Below are 15,147 nucleotides of genomic sequence, written 5' to 3' on the forward strand. Positions count from 1 at the left end.
ATGTACTCTGAAGAAGCCAGACTGATATACTATTTAAATACATACATGTACCACCCATACATACGAACGAGCGTGTTCCAGTATCCCAAACGCAGGGCTGCAGGTATCTTATGCCGCCTGGGAACTCGGTTCGCAGCCGCGTTTCCAACTGGCAGACTGTCTGGGTTGCGAACAGTTCACAGCAACGGAACCCTGCCGTAACCTGGGGAGGACCTGTAATGTGCCAGATCTTGCAACTGAGCTACCAAGGTCGAGCCCAGATCCGTTTGTAAGCGGACGGACTCTGGGTCACCAGTTGTGCTGGAGTAAACCAATGGGCAAAATGGCAAGGTCGGGTGTGAGCAAGGTCGGGTGTGAGCAAGGTCGGGTGTGAGCAAGGTCGGGTGTGAGCAAGGTCGGGCGTGGGATCAGGTCGGGCGTGGGATCAGGTCGGGCGTGGGATCAGGTCGGGCGTGGGATCAGGTCGGGTGTGGGCAAGGTCGGGCGTGGGATCAGGTCGGGCGTGGGATCAGGTCGGGTGTGGGCAAGGTCGGGTGTGGGATCAGGTCAGGCATGGGCAAGGTCGGGCGTGGGATCAGGTCGGGTGTGGGATCAGGTCGGGCGTGGGCAAGGTCGGGCGTGGGCAAGGTCAACTCTCTACTGACTCCCACAAAGAATGAAAGCTTACCTTTGAGCGATCCACTTCCAGAGGAAGGGAGACCTCCTGGTGAGGCAAAGTCAGCCCTTCCCACATGGCCCACCACAGCCTCTCCCTTATTTTTGAAATAAGCAGTTGGCATCATAGAGTCATGAAGCACAGAAACAGGCCCTTCAGCCCAACTGGTCCACGCCAGCTCTGTTGCCCAGCAAGTTAGTCCCATCTGCCTGTGTTTGGCCCATAGCCCTCTAAACCTCTCCTATCCATGTACTTATCTAGAAGGCTTTTAAATGTCACTAATGTGCCCACCTCAACCACTATTTCTGGCAGCTCGTCCCAAATACATACCAACCTGATGTCCCTTTTAAATCTCTTGCCTCTGATCTTAAATCTGTGCCCTCTTGTTTTTAGCACCCCCTCCCTGGGAAAAAGACTGTGTGCTTTCAATTATAGGTGGGTGTTACTGACCTCCCTCCCTCCCATACAGCTCATCCACCCCTCGACCAGAGACTCCCTCATGCTCGCTTTCACAGAAAAATTAGAATTTCAAACTGTGCAGTGTTCCTGTCCTTTGGATTTTGCAGGGATAATCCTGACCTAATGCAGTACCAGGTTGGCAATCTGTTTCACATCACGCTCCGTTTTTATTTTGATTAAAATCAATCAGAAGAGACATTAACCAGGTTGGCTATTTGCTGTCACCTGTGTTACAATGTTGTGCAAAGTCAAAGTGCACCCACTGAGCGTTAACTAGGATCCAGCTTGTTGACTCCTCGGGTTGTTAATTAAGTTAATGCATTTTATTTTATTCCTTCACACAGTTCAAGAAAGCAGTCTTGCTGTTTCCTGTGAGTAAAACCTCCTACAGTTTTTTTTGATGCTTACTTTTATTTGAGCAGTCACTCAGTGCCAGGGCTTCACTTGCCTTTGCTTGTCTGTGTTTGTTTCTGCAGCCAACCTGCAAGGCCGCACCTTAGATATCATTCTGTACCTGCTGGGTGCGTTGGTGCTGCTGACCGTGGTGGTGGTCCTCCTGCTGCTGTACCGCCGGCGGGCAGCCTCGGGCTCGCGGCGCGGAGCTTTCGAGAGTGCACGGTACAGCCGGACGTCCTCGGCGCCCAGCGAGTCCGTGGAGAAAAACATCCTGGTCTCAGACATGGAAATGAACGAACAGCAGGAATAACGCTGGGCCTCTCTTCATCCTCGAGCAGTGTGGAAAGCACAGACTGGTGATCGGAACAAGACGCACAGAGTCCCATCACAGTAACACTTGGGATACAGTTGGCACTGCTTAGTGGGGACATGCCTTTAGAGGATACTTATCCCAGGCACCCATTCATTCCCTATGTGTGCATGTATATATAATATATGTATGTATTATATATAGATATATATTTACATCACACTGGTAGATTTTGCTTCAATTGGGTGATCTGAGAAAGGAGGCAATTTGTATCCGTGAGGGCACCCCAGTAAACAAGCTTCAACTGTGTTATTGACCATGGTGCAGGAGTGTTTCTATGTAAAGTGCATAATTCAAAGTGTAAAATTGTCATGCACTACATGTGATGAGCCTTCCCTCAGTTTGGTAAAAATGTTGGCCGCAGTGTTTACCCCAGTCTGCCGTTCTGCAGATGAAAATTGAGGAGTGTGTTTACACTGAGTGAAAGAGATCTGGGCTGGTCAACCTTGTCCTTGAAATCGTTCCCGGAAACAGCTACGGATCTCCATGTGACTCCAACCCCCAGGAAGCTTTGGAAAGCTGTCGGCACAGAGCAGCACAGAAAATAGGCAGAGATGACAATTGAAGAACCTAAGAGATTGGGATGTGCACTCGATTAACACAGGGTGGTTTGTAACCCCTCTGACCCATCACTTGTTACACACTTGACTCACATTTAAGATCTTTAAAGAGTTTGACAGGATGGAAAGAAAAACCATTCTTCTGCTGGAGAAATGCGGAACAAGGGGGGAATGAGTGGTGAGTCGGGAACCACAGTGCCAAAAAGCTGGAACTCTCTGCCTGCAGATATCTGAGGTTCTAGGTCAATTGAAAATGTCAAAATTGGGATTGAAAACCATTGATAGGAAAGTACGTTAAGGGTTGCAGAATGAAATGGGTTAAATGGAATTAAGATTCAAATTAGGCATAACCTATTAGAAGGGCAGCACAGGGTTGAGGGCTGAATGGCCTCCTACTTTGTCCCAATTTGCATTCAGCCAGGAGTTGAAGAACCTGTTTCTAAAAGATGTTTGAATGTGCAGGCACCTTGACTGTTCATTGTGAGGGTAGAAAACGTGAGCCGGAAAAGGATATGGAAGGTGTCCAAGTTGGCAGATAAGGGAACATCTTCTCTCCCAGATCTCTAGAGCCCTCCATCTAAAGCACAAGGAGAGGAAATATGGGGGCGTGATCTGTGAAAGAAGTGCCCACGTCTAATGGATCATCAGGAGGTTTTCTGTCTACTGAGGGCTGCTGCATGCATTAGATTTTTATTGTGTCAGTCAGGGTCAGTGTCTGGTCAACAGATCACACAGATCTATCAGCAGAGAAGATCCCACACATCCCGCAGTTTGGGAGGGGGTGGGGACGTGGATTTATCCTGAGGATTAAGGGGTATTTTCATGAGTTTGTAATCCTCGGCATTGGAATGAGTCAGTGGTTCCACAAATGGACACTTTGATCCCTCAACTTTCTGTCCAAAAATGTTAAAGGATGAAAGATCATATGCAGAGGATTTAAAACATACCTTTTTAAAAAGGACATTCATGGAGTACCTTCAGGGGCAGCACAGTGGCACAGCCGTTAGAGCCACTGCCCCACAGCTCCAGTGACCCAGGTTCAATCCTGACCTCCGGCGCTGTCTGTGTGGAGTTTGCACCTTCTCCCTGTGACCGCGTGGGTTTCCTCCAGGTGCTCCGGTTCCCTGCCACATCGCAAAGAAATGCGGGTTGGTGGGTTAATTGGCCGCTGTAAATTTCTCCCAGTGCGATGGGAAGAATCTGGGAGAAGTGTATGGGAACGTGGGGAGAATAAAATGGGATTAGTGTATGATTAGTTTAAATGGGTCATTGATGGTCAGTTTGGTCCCGGTGGGCTAAAGGGCCTGTGCTGTGTTACTCTGAGTCCCAAGGTTGGTGGGGAACAGTTGAAGTGTTCCTGGAGAGAAATCCGTGTGGGGCTCAGGGAAGACAATTAGGTTACATGTATGTTGCAAATACTAGTGAAGAATGATGCTGGTGAAGGACAGGGTATTGGGTCAGTGAAGAGGGGAAGAGGGGAGCATCGCTCGTGGTTCGGGAGGACTGGACTGGACAAATACTGAGAGGGGTAATAACAGCAATCAAGTGAAAAGGGGGAAGGTGGAGAGACATCAGAAACATAGAAATCTCATCCTGAGGCAAGCAATTAAACCAAGGTAGGAATGTATGTCTCACCTCAATACTGTAAGGCAGAAGCAGAGAGGAAAATAAAGGAGAGAATTCGGGTAGGTTTTCTTCATTAAAGGCATTTTTACCATCGCAGGAACACGGTTAGCTTCTACGGGGTAATAGGAATCCAGAGCAATAAATGTCCCTGAAGTTTAGCATCGTGCCACCCATGGTAGGAGTATCAATCGCAACAGGGCATTGTTTGAAGGTGAGAGGTAGGAGTTTTTAAGGGGATCTGAGGGGGGGGTGTTTTTTACACAGAGTGGTTGATATCTGGAGCTCACTGCCAGAGGAGGTAGTGGAATCAGCTACCGTCACTACATTTAAGGGGCATTTAGACAGACACTTAAATAGGTAAGGCATAGAAAGATACGGTTCTAATGCGGGCCAATAGGATTAGTGTAGATGGACAGAAAGGTCGGCATGGACATGGTGGGCCGAAGGGCCTGTTTCTGTGCTGTGCAACTCTATGACCTTCTGATCAAGGTAAATCTTTCTATTTTCTGACATTCTTTCAATTGACGGGGTTGTAACACTGGAGACCAACATTTTTTTCCACTCTGCATCTGATGCCATTACAAAGAATTCTGTAGGGCACTTTATTGTAATAGTAAACTGTGCACAGAGCTACAAAGAGTCTCAATGACAATCATACGATACAGGGTGTGGTTGTGGTGATGTTGGTGTGCACTCATAGCATGAACAGGCTCACCGCATGTGAGTGGCCACGTATTACTTTGCCTGTCTGGAAACAGAGGAAGAACAGCAAGCAAGTGTAAAGCAAACTATAACTTGTAATGAGCCTGCTCAGTATGACTGGTTGAACCAACTTCATCTATGCAAAAGGTCCAAATATTTTTAGAATTAAATCCGTTTGATTTTCAGGGGTTAGGGAATCCAGTAGGGATTTGACCCTTTCCCGTACTGGAAGTTACTTCAAGCTTTTCATTCATACACATTTTGTGATCGAGGAGCTCTAAAAAATGATTTTCTGTCCATTTCTATTGCTGAATATAACAGAAGGCAGAAAAATTTGCCAAACAGGATTCTCAGAATAAAGTGTTTTTTTAAGTTCATGTTCTGAAGAGTTTTTATTTTGCCATAATTCCCCCACTGACTTTCTCAGAGAATTAGAATGTAACATCCAGAGTCATGGAGTGTGTCTTCACTGGGGATACTCAAGTACATTGAAATTGATTTTAGATGTGCACTAGTTGGGCAGAGCCCAGGGAGGAGCATCAGGCCATCATATTACACACCTTTCATTGGTTTTCCTTCATTTCATTTAAATTACAATGTTATATGGTCCAATAAACCACCCAATCAGAAAATGACAGTGGTTATCAGCCTCACGCACACCTTGAGAATTTATAAAACATTGGAGAAGGGAAGCTGTCCAAAGCAATTAAGCCCCTTACCACTCTACCTCTCCTAATGTATGTCTCATTCATATACTAACACATGTTCGAGTACCCTGTTTTAATTGGATTGCTTGCTGATGGCAGAGTAGGTTGAGTCCTGGATTCCCTTCCTGACTAGACTGTCGTTGGTTATGTTCAGTCATTTTTAACTCGAATCAAAGAGTGAAAAATATTTATAGACCCAAAAATCCACCTCGTAATGGTTATTTTTTTCTAGCAAGCTTTCAGAGGGGATATGTGTGTGACAAGTAGTTTATTTTGGCCGACACTCGCTGGAAAGTTGGAACTGTCCAACAAGAACTAATTTCAGTTTGCAGAACAGTTTTTGAGTGCAAGTCCGGTAAGTCCAGGATGGAAAACATGACCTGAACGGGAAACCTGGGTGTGACCTTGGATCCTCTGCCTCACTCTCTGTTACATTTGTAATGTCCGGTGTGGAGATGCACTGTACTTTTATAGCACTTGGCTGTATTCATTTGAAATCAGTTAAAGAATGATTTGAGAAGTGGTTCAGCCAAGGACTTGAGACCAAACTTGACCTGCCTACTTTTGGTTAGTTTTTATTACTAGAGTCACACAACGTAGAAACAGGTGTTTTATTCTCCCCACATTTCCCTCTCCCACAACTGCTCCCAGATTATACCCTTCATCTACACACTGGAGGCAATTTACAGGGGCCAATTAACCCAACAATCCGCATGTCTTTGGGACGTGGGAGGAAACCAGAGCACCCTGGGGGAAACCCGCGCAGTCACAGGGAGAACGTGCAAACTCCACACAGGCAGCACCGGAGATGAGAATTGAACCCAGGTTCCTAGAGCCATGAGGCAGCAGCACTACCAGCTACACCATTGTGCTGCCCATATTTCTCTGTAAAAGTAAATCTTTCAAATATAACTTTTTGGTGGAAAGGAGGGTTTTACCTGCCCTATTTAACAGTTAAATTAAGAATGCACCTGCATGGACATCATCAGACAGAAATTTATATTTGCCATAACTGTGAAGAATGTTGAATGCTCCCAGCCAAAAATATGCTGTGAGGTTTGAGCCCAGTTTTGGGGACTGATGTTGCTAATAATTGGTTTTGAGAGAATTAGTGAACAAATTTTCTCTCCGCTGCTTTCAAAAGAAACAAGAGGTCTTGTTATAACAGAGAAGTGCGATGTTTTTGCATTGATTTTGCCGTACGGTACAATGTCTTGCCACAAAACAACACATTTCACATCATATAAGTCAGTGATAATAAACCTGATTCTGATTATCCTTTTACATTCACTTAATTTCTCAGCATTGGTGTTATCTGTATCACCGGGACCCCAGCTGGCTCTCTTTTACAGCAGTACAGGCCATCCCCAGGTTACAAACGAGTTCTGTTTTTACAGACATCCATAAGTTGATTTTACACAAAACCACTCGATATGGTAGCCACACTTCCGTGTTATTGTAAAGAATGGTGTCGATAAGGGCCAATTAACATGAACATTTATTTATTGCCTTCCCCATCATAGTGATAATGGTACCAAATCAGATGTCCCACGCTCAGTGGCTGATTTCAATGGATTTGATGTATCAGTGGACGTTACATTGTTTAATAGAATATCATTGCACAAGTATCAATGGAAGTGATTGTCAATTTCCAAACCAACTCTTAAGTGGCCTCCTGTGGTGAAACCAGCAGTTTGTGTTCTTAAGAGACAATGGTGTCTGATTACTGTGGGGAGGTTACATGTGAACAGGTTTTCTTCCCCCATGATTGTTTCTCATTTGAATTTAATAATATTTACGGGGGCTCATTCGTGCATACAGGGTGTCCATAAGTTGGGTGTTCGTAACCCAGGGAGGGCTTGTATAGCAGTGGAGCACTACTAATGGTCTCTAAGCTTTGCATGCTGCCCTCATGGGTGTTACTCCCCAGTTTCCAGTGAGTGGTAACTCTGGAGAAACAAGCAGCCTGATCCCAGTGAAAGAAAATTGATGTAGAAAGCTTGACAATATTACAAAGTGAGGATGGGAGCAGCCTGGAATTGCTAGAGCAGGAACACACATCTCCTGCCCTTACAGAGCATTGTGCGGGAATAGCTCCAGTGCAAAATCAACGATCACAGATTACTAATGTCATTACAATATGGCTACACAGCAAAATCTAGCAAATGCTGATAGATTTACCCCAGAAACACATCACAGGGTCTTCCGTAGATCCAGAATTTAACTTCTTCTCTTCAGCAGAGTTCAGGTTTGCGTTAGAAATATTGGCACTGTATTGTACAGAATTCCTGCAGAGGCATTTCACTTTTTGGGGTGAACTTGCATTTGTGAATTGTAGTTCATGCTTTCAGGACATCCTGAAGCACTTTACTTTTGAGAGCAGATCTCATTGTTATATGGGAAATACAGCTGCCAACTTGCTTCCCACAACAATTGCAGAGAAATAAATCACCAGATATCTGTTTTCAGTACTGGGATGATGTGTTTGTTGGCTGGAGCACTGGGATAACTGCTTCACTCTTTCAGTCACCTTTACAGCTACCTGGGCAGACAGACCACAGTTTCATGTCTCTCAGCAGGATAGGGGAAAAAAGGGAGCCTGTGACAGGTAACAAAAGATGAACAGTAGTGTGTTGAAGGGCCTGTTTCTATGACTCAGCACAGAAAGCCTCGAGGCGTGTAGAAAGTGAAGGGGTGAATTAGAAAATCAAAGAGAGTGTGTGGAAAAATACAGGCAAGTAAACTAATTTAAATCCTTACATGAAAATAAAGAAAACAGCAGATACTGGAAATCTGAAATAAAACCATAAAATGCTGAAAACGCACAGCAGGTCAGACAGCATCCGTGGAGAGAGAAATAATGTCTTCAACCTGAAATAGGAGCAAGAGTAGGGTCAAGCCCACCGCACCATTCAATATGACCATGGCTGATCTGCCCCAGCCTCAATTCCTCTGCTGTGCAAGTCTCTCGTAACCCCCCAATTCCCCAAAACATTAACTCTGCTTCCCTTTCTACAGATGCTGCCTGACCTGCTGAGTATTTCTAGCATTTTCTGTTTTATTTCAGATTTCCAACATCTGCTGCTTTTTGATTTACGTTTGCACTTGGAATGCACGTCGACAGATTGCTGAAAGTAGTTGTACAGGCAGATACGGGAGTTGGAAAGATTAATGGGACACTATATTGGTCCAGGGATACAATATGAGAGGAGGTGAACCGTGCTGGAATGGTATAAAACGCTAATTAGACCACATCTGGAAGACTGCACACAGCCCTGGTCACCACGTTAAAAGAAGAAAAACGATAGGGTTATAAAGGGTGTTAGGATTTATGCAGATGTTGTCAAGAATGGAAAATATTAGTTCTGAGGAGAGATTGGCTAGGCTGGCGTTTTCTTTGGAATAAAATAAAATGAGGAGACATCGTTAATGTATAAAACGATGAGAGGGCTAACAAGAATGAACAGAAAGGATTCCGTTCCCTTAACAGAGATGTCAATAACTAGTGGACTTTAATTAAAGCAAAGTTGGAAAAACATTTTCCACAAGGGGTGTTTGAAACTCACTGCCTGAAGGGCTGGTGAAAGCAGAAATCCTTCTTTAAAAAAATGTCTGAATGTGTGCTTGCAGCTCTCGATCCTGGAGGACAACAAGCTGCAGAATGGAATTAGCCCTGATGGCTCCTTTACAGCTGGCTGGAAATCCTCCTCTGTGTCTCGAGTCTCACTGAGGAGAGCTCCTCGGTCAGTGCAGCACTCCCTCAGAAATGCACTGATCAGCATGGTTACATTGCCGGTGTGAGACTTGAGCCCAGGAATTTCTAACCCAAGAGGTAAGAGCCTGATCGCTGAGCTACATCAGACACCTTGCAGTATTCAAAAATTATTTCTGCTATAAGGATTTATTTCAACAGAACAAAGATGGGTAAATAGATCATCACCATTATTACACAGTCCAATTCCAAATGGTTGACTCTTGTGGATCAATTAATACTCAGATGAATCTCCCACATCTCAAGGCCAAACACACAATCTACATTGACCATAAAGAGCTAATCTTACACTAATTACGTTTTATTCTCCCCATCTACCCTCCCCAGATTTTACCACTCACCTGCAGACAATGGGTAATTTACCATGGCCAATTAACCAACCAACCTGCATGTTTTTGGGATGTGGGCAGAAACCAGAGCATCTGGAGAAAACCAACACTGTCACAGGGAGAACACGGAAACATCACACAGACTGCACTGGAGATCAGAACTGAACCTGGGTTGCTGGAGCTGCGAGGCAGCAGTTCTACTTGTTGTGTCACTGTGCCACCCCTAATTGGATTGTAATGGACATTCTTCTGAGCGTTTGCTGCACATTTGAGGGGAGACCTGTGGAAACTTTAATCTTCCTTTGATATCAAAACAAATGATTTGAGAATATCCACCAAATTTCAATCCACAATATTGTCTATTCATTTGTTCTGAGGAGGTGGGTGGGGCAAAATGATAAGAATTGATCATTATGAGTCTAGCATATGGTGGGACACTGGGTTGGGAATAGACTTGGGTGATGGGAAGACCATTAAGACCAAAGTGAACTACATGGGAGCTTCCACAGTCATTTCAGAGTTTACCATGGTGAGACTTAACCTCAGTTGTGCTTGTCCACTACCATAACTATATCTAAACAGGGGATGTATGAGAAACATCAACAGAGAAGTGCTGTTGGGAACTTCTGGCTCTGTGTAGAGGAGTATTGGCCAAAGTATGTTTAGCAGAGAGTGAGGAGAACAGAATGAGTCAATGAGTGGTGACTGAATGTAATTCGCACCTCAATATCGGGGTTGTCAGCTTGGGAGAGGACGCTGACATTGGTTTGCTTATCCTTCCAGTAAATTTGGAGGATTCTGTGGAGATGGCATTGGTGGTATCTTTCCAGAGCTTTGAGGTGCAAGTTGTAGGTAGTCCAGGTCTCAGAAACATATTGGAGGGCAGCGATCACTGGTAAACCATGAGGTTTGTGGCAGGTTAGATCTCTTAATCTTAAATCACCCTTTCTGTTAATTGACCAAAGGCTGTGCTGACATATTGAAAGTGGTAATACATCTCTCTTTTAATTCAAAAATCTACTTTAATCATAAAATGTCTTCAGGAAATGTCTTTCTTTACATTTATAGTGTTATTAAATCAATAAGTTGGTTATAGAGAAATATGGAGGGATATAAGGAGTGTAGAGGGATATGGCCAAACGTGGCCACATTGGTCTAGCTTGGTGGACACCATGGTTGGCATGGACGAGTTGGGCCAAAGGGCCTATTTCCATGCTGTATTACTCTATGAATCTATGACTTGGTCTCTGAACACATGCAAATACAAGCACTGTGTACTGCAGCTCAGAAATTGGAGTGACCTTGCTTCTGGAGTGTTGGGGCAATATGTAGCTTCGTTTGACACTGGTCTTCACTGAGATTGGTTCTGTTGTAGAAAGGTTGGTTAGAGTCATGGCCTGCATGCCATGGTGGAGCAAATGTTGGGCTGAGATGAATTTCCCTGGGCAGCTGAATTTGAAGAGGCTACCTCATGATTCCTCCCAATTGAGGGAGTCAAGGGCTTGAAAACAGCTACAGATCATGGCTGGTGCTACTCCCTGCATCTCTTGAACTTTCAAGTGGTGAAGATCATGTCCAATATGCCTCTAGATGGACAGAATCCACACTGTCATTCAGAGAACGGCACTTCCTGAGCAGTCGGATTGCTCCATAATTACCAGAATCATACTTGAGAAACAAAAGACTGTAGATGCTGGGATCCAGATGAAAAGCACGATGATGCTGGAGGAACTGTTTGGGTCCCTGGATGGAGATGGAGGTGAGACATCCTTTCAGGTGAGACAGAGATTCACCTGCACCTCCCTTAATATCATCTACTGCATTCGGTGCTCCAAGTGTGGCCTCCTCTACATTGGTGAGACCAAACGCAGCCTAGGTGACCATTTCGCAGAACACCTGCGCTCTGTCCGTAACTGCGACCTGCATCTCCCCGTTGCCGGTCACTTCAGCTCCCCCTCCGACACCATCACTGATACGTCAGTCCTCGGCCTCCTCCACTGCCAGGAGAATTCCAAGCGCAAACTGGAGGAACAGCACCTCATTTTCCATCTGGGAACCTTGCAGCCTGACGGCATGAACATTGAATTCTCCCACTTTAAGTAACCCCCACCCCCCCCTTCTCCACAACACCACCCCCCACCCCCACCACGCTTCTCCTCTTCTTCCCTTTCCTCGCCTCCTTTTTTCTACCTTTCTTTCCCTTTTTCTCCTTACCTTTGACCCATCCCCCGGTGGATCTGCTCTCCCCTCCTCCCCTGCACCTGCCCATCACTATCTCTTACCTGCATCGACCTATCACCACCCTGTGCCCACCCCGCCTCCCCTCTTTTGTGCACCTATCACTGTTCGGCTTTTCCCTCCTATATATCGGGCTTCCCTTTTTCCTATCTTCAGTCCTGAAGAAGGGTCCTGACCCGAAACGTTGACCGCCTGCTTTTCTCCACGGATGCTGCCTGGCCTGCTGAGTTCCTCCAGCATCATCGTGTTTTTTCAGCCAGAGTCATACTTGTCTTCTTTCTTGAAGGTGATAAAAATTATGCTACCTCAGAGATGCTCTGTAATGCTCTCCTCTTCCTGGATGAGGGTGATCAGGCTATGAATTTCTGACTGAAGTCCCTTTCCATCAAGATTTAGAACTTCAGCTGTCTATTCTCGAGGCCCGGTTGTTTATCAGTTGACATGTAGCCTTCCCTACCTCTTGTTGGTTTGAGGTGGCAACAAGGCTGGACAGTTTGCTGTGGGATGAGGTCAGGGGCACTCATGTTAAGAGTGGAGTCTTGACTGAGTTCTTCAAAGTGTTCCTTCCAGTGGGCAATGACTTTCTGCCAAGGAGTCACATAGTCATACAGCATGGAGACAGGTCCTTTGGCCCATTGAGTCTATACCAACCATCAAGTACCAATTTATACAAATCCCATGTCCTAGAACTCTGTCTGTAGCCTTCCAGGCCTTGATGCTTCAAGTCTTCACTTTCCTAAGTAAGGGCAGGCACGGTAGTGTAGCGGTTAGCCTAACCCTTTACAGTGCCAGTGACCCGGGTTCAATTCCGGCCGCTGTCTGTAAGGAGTTTGTATGTTCTCCCCGTGTCTGCGTGGGTTTCCTTCGGGTGCTCCGGTTTCCTCCCACATTCCAAAGCCGTACGGGTTAGGAAGTTGTGGGCGTGCTATGTTGGCGCCGGAAGCGTGGCGACACTTGCGGGCTGCCCCCAGAACACTATCCGCAAAAGATGCATTTCACTGTGTGTTTCGACGTACATGTGACTAATAAAGATGTCTTATCTTATCTTATGAGAGTGCCTGATTCCTTCATCCCTCAGGCAGTGTGTCCCAGATTTCAGCTGCCCTCTATATCAGGTCCCTCCTCAGCTTCCTCCATTCCAAGGAATACAAACCCATCTGTCCTCATAACTGAAACACTTCATCCCAGGTAATATGCTGGTGAATCTCCTCTGCACCCTCTCCAGTGCAATCACATGCAATCACATGTGTGTAGTAACCAGAACTGTACACAGTACTCTAGCTTTGGCCTAACTAATGATTTATGTAGTTGTATCCGAACCTGCCGACTCTTATATTCAATGCCCCAGGTAATAAAACATCTTGTAGGCCTTCTTCACTTCCTTTTCAACTTGTGCTGTTACTTTCAAGGATAATTGGACAGTGTACTTGTACACCAAGGCCTCTCTGTTCTTCAGTGTTTTCGTGGGGTCCACTGTGTATACCCCAGCCTTGTTAGCCCTTCAAAAACGTAGCGCCTAACATTTTTCAGGATTAAATTCCATTTGCTGTTTCTCTGCCCATTTTACCAACTCATCAAAATTATTCTGGAGCCAACGACTTCTGTCCTCATTATCAAAAGCAACACTGACATTCATGCCATCTGCAAACTTACTGATCACAGCCCCTGCATTCACATGAAAGATCCCAGCATCGATCCCTGTGACACACCACTGGTCACAGACTTCCAGTTACAAAAACAACCTTTTGCCTCCTATCACTAAGCCAATTTCAGATTCATTTTGCCAAATTGCCATAGATTCCATGGGCTTTTACCCTTTGGACCAATCTTCCATATGAGACCTTATCAAATCATTACTGAGTTCTAGGCAGACCACTTCAACTGCACTGCCCCCATTGACACACTCAGACACCTCTTCAAAAAAGTAAACTAAATTAGTCAGACATGACATCCTCTTAACAAAGTCATGCTGACTATCCCTGATCAGTGCCTGCCTCTCCAAGAGGGGTTTTAATCCTATCCCTCAGAATCCCATCCCTTGGTAAACTCTTTGACTCTTATCAATGTGGGCCCTTGGGTCTTTGGGTGATAGTTGGTCTAAACATGTGATTATCAGCAAGTTACTGGATCTCCTGCACTCTTTCCATCCACCATCTGGTATTTAGGTCACAAGCATTTTGTTGCACGTTGGCCTTCAGAGCAGTAGTGATGCAAGAGCACCTTGCATTTGTAGTTGTTTAGCTCCTGCATATCCTGGTCATCCTCAGCAAATCAGTCCTAGTGTTTCTGGTAGAGAAGGAAAGACTCTCTAATTATGAAGCACGGGGCAGGCACGGTAGTGTAGCGGTTAGCATAACGTTATTAAAGCGCCAGTGACCCGGGTTCAAATCCGGCCACTGCCTGCAAGGAGTTTGTCCGTTCCCCCCGTGTCTGCGTGGGTTTCCTCCGGGTGTTCCGGTTTCCTCCCACATTCCAAAAACGTACAGGTTAGGAAGTTGTGGGCATGCTGTGTTGGCGCTGGAAGCGTGGCGACACTTGCGGGCTGCCCCCAGAACACTCTACGCAAAGATGCATTTCACTGTGTGTTTCAATGTACATGTGACTAATAAAGATATCTTAAATCTTAAAAAAAGGGCTTCGGGGCAGTCCAGCCACTGTGGACACTGTGGCTTCTGTTGAGTAAGGGTTGTCAGGATGTCTGAGAAGAACTATCTTCATGGGGTCCTTGTACCCTTCACCATTGATTTTCTTGTGGAAGGGTTTTTGTTGCCGCTGTTATTTTTGGGACCACACTGATGGGGTGGATTAGGCTGTGGTCAGCCATGACGCAGGTTTCTCACTGGGAGGGTGGTGTAATCTAATGAGGAGCTGGTGCCTGATTCGAGGGTATTGCTATGAGGAGTGTTGTACTTATCTTTCACATCAAACAGGGTGTAGATCTGGCAAGGTTGTATTTAAAACATTTCATCAGGAGGAGGGCTTCATTTCCCTTCTCCTTCCTTCACAGTGTCACATACTGAGGGAACTGACGGGAACAAAGTAATCCTCTGACCCAACCTCCTGCTGCATCGACTGACCAATGCCAGGAAACTGGTTCCTTGCTGCTTAAAGCATCTGGGAGTCTGTTCCAAAAGTTAATTACTCTTTGTACTAAGAGATTCTTTTTGACAGATTGAAATTCCCCATTCCCACAATGAACTCCTGCTGCATCCTACTGCCACAGCTTACTCTGAAAAAACTCCAGCTTTACTTTTTCTGCCTTGTTTAATAGAATATATTCATGCAGTAAATCACCTGAGGCCATTAAAGGCAATGTACCAGTAGAACTTCTAT

General features: G+C 45.5%; 1 protein-coding gene across 2 annotated transcripts in view; it reads left to right on the forward strand.

The window, feature by feature from the left end:
• Positions 1-5,123, forward strand: part of mrc2 (mannose receptor, C type 2) — a 197,902-nt gene extending 192,779 nt beyond the window's left edge. For both annotated transcript variants that reach the window (XM_052038769.1, XM_052038770.1), the window contains 2 exons: positions 1,459-1,485; positions 1,591-5,123. In XM_052038769.1, coding sequence (XP_051894729.1) covers positions 1,459-1,485; positions 1,591-1,820 — 257 coding nt within the window. In that variant the 3' untranslated portion in view covers positions 1,821-5,123. The remainder of the gene's footprint in view (positions 1-1,458; positions 1,486-1,590) is intronic.
• Positions 5,124-15,147: the final 10,024 nt, after the last annotated feature.

Source organism: Pristis pectinata, chromosome 25 (genome assembly GCF_009764475.1).
Source record: "Pristis pectinata isolate sPriPec2 chromosome 25, sPriPec2.1.pri, whole genome shotgun sequence".
Classification (NCBI taxonomy): Eukaryota; Metazoa; Chordata; class Chondrichthyes; order Rhinopristiformes; family Pristidae; genus Pristis; species Pristis pectinata.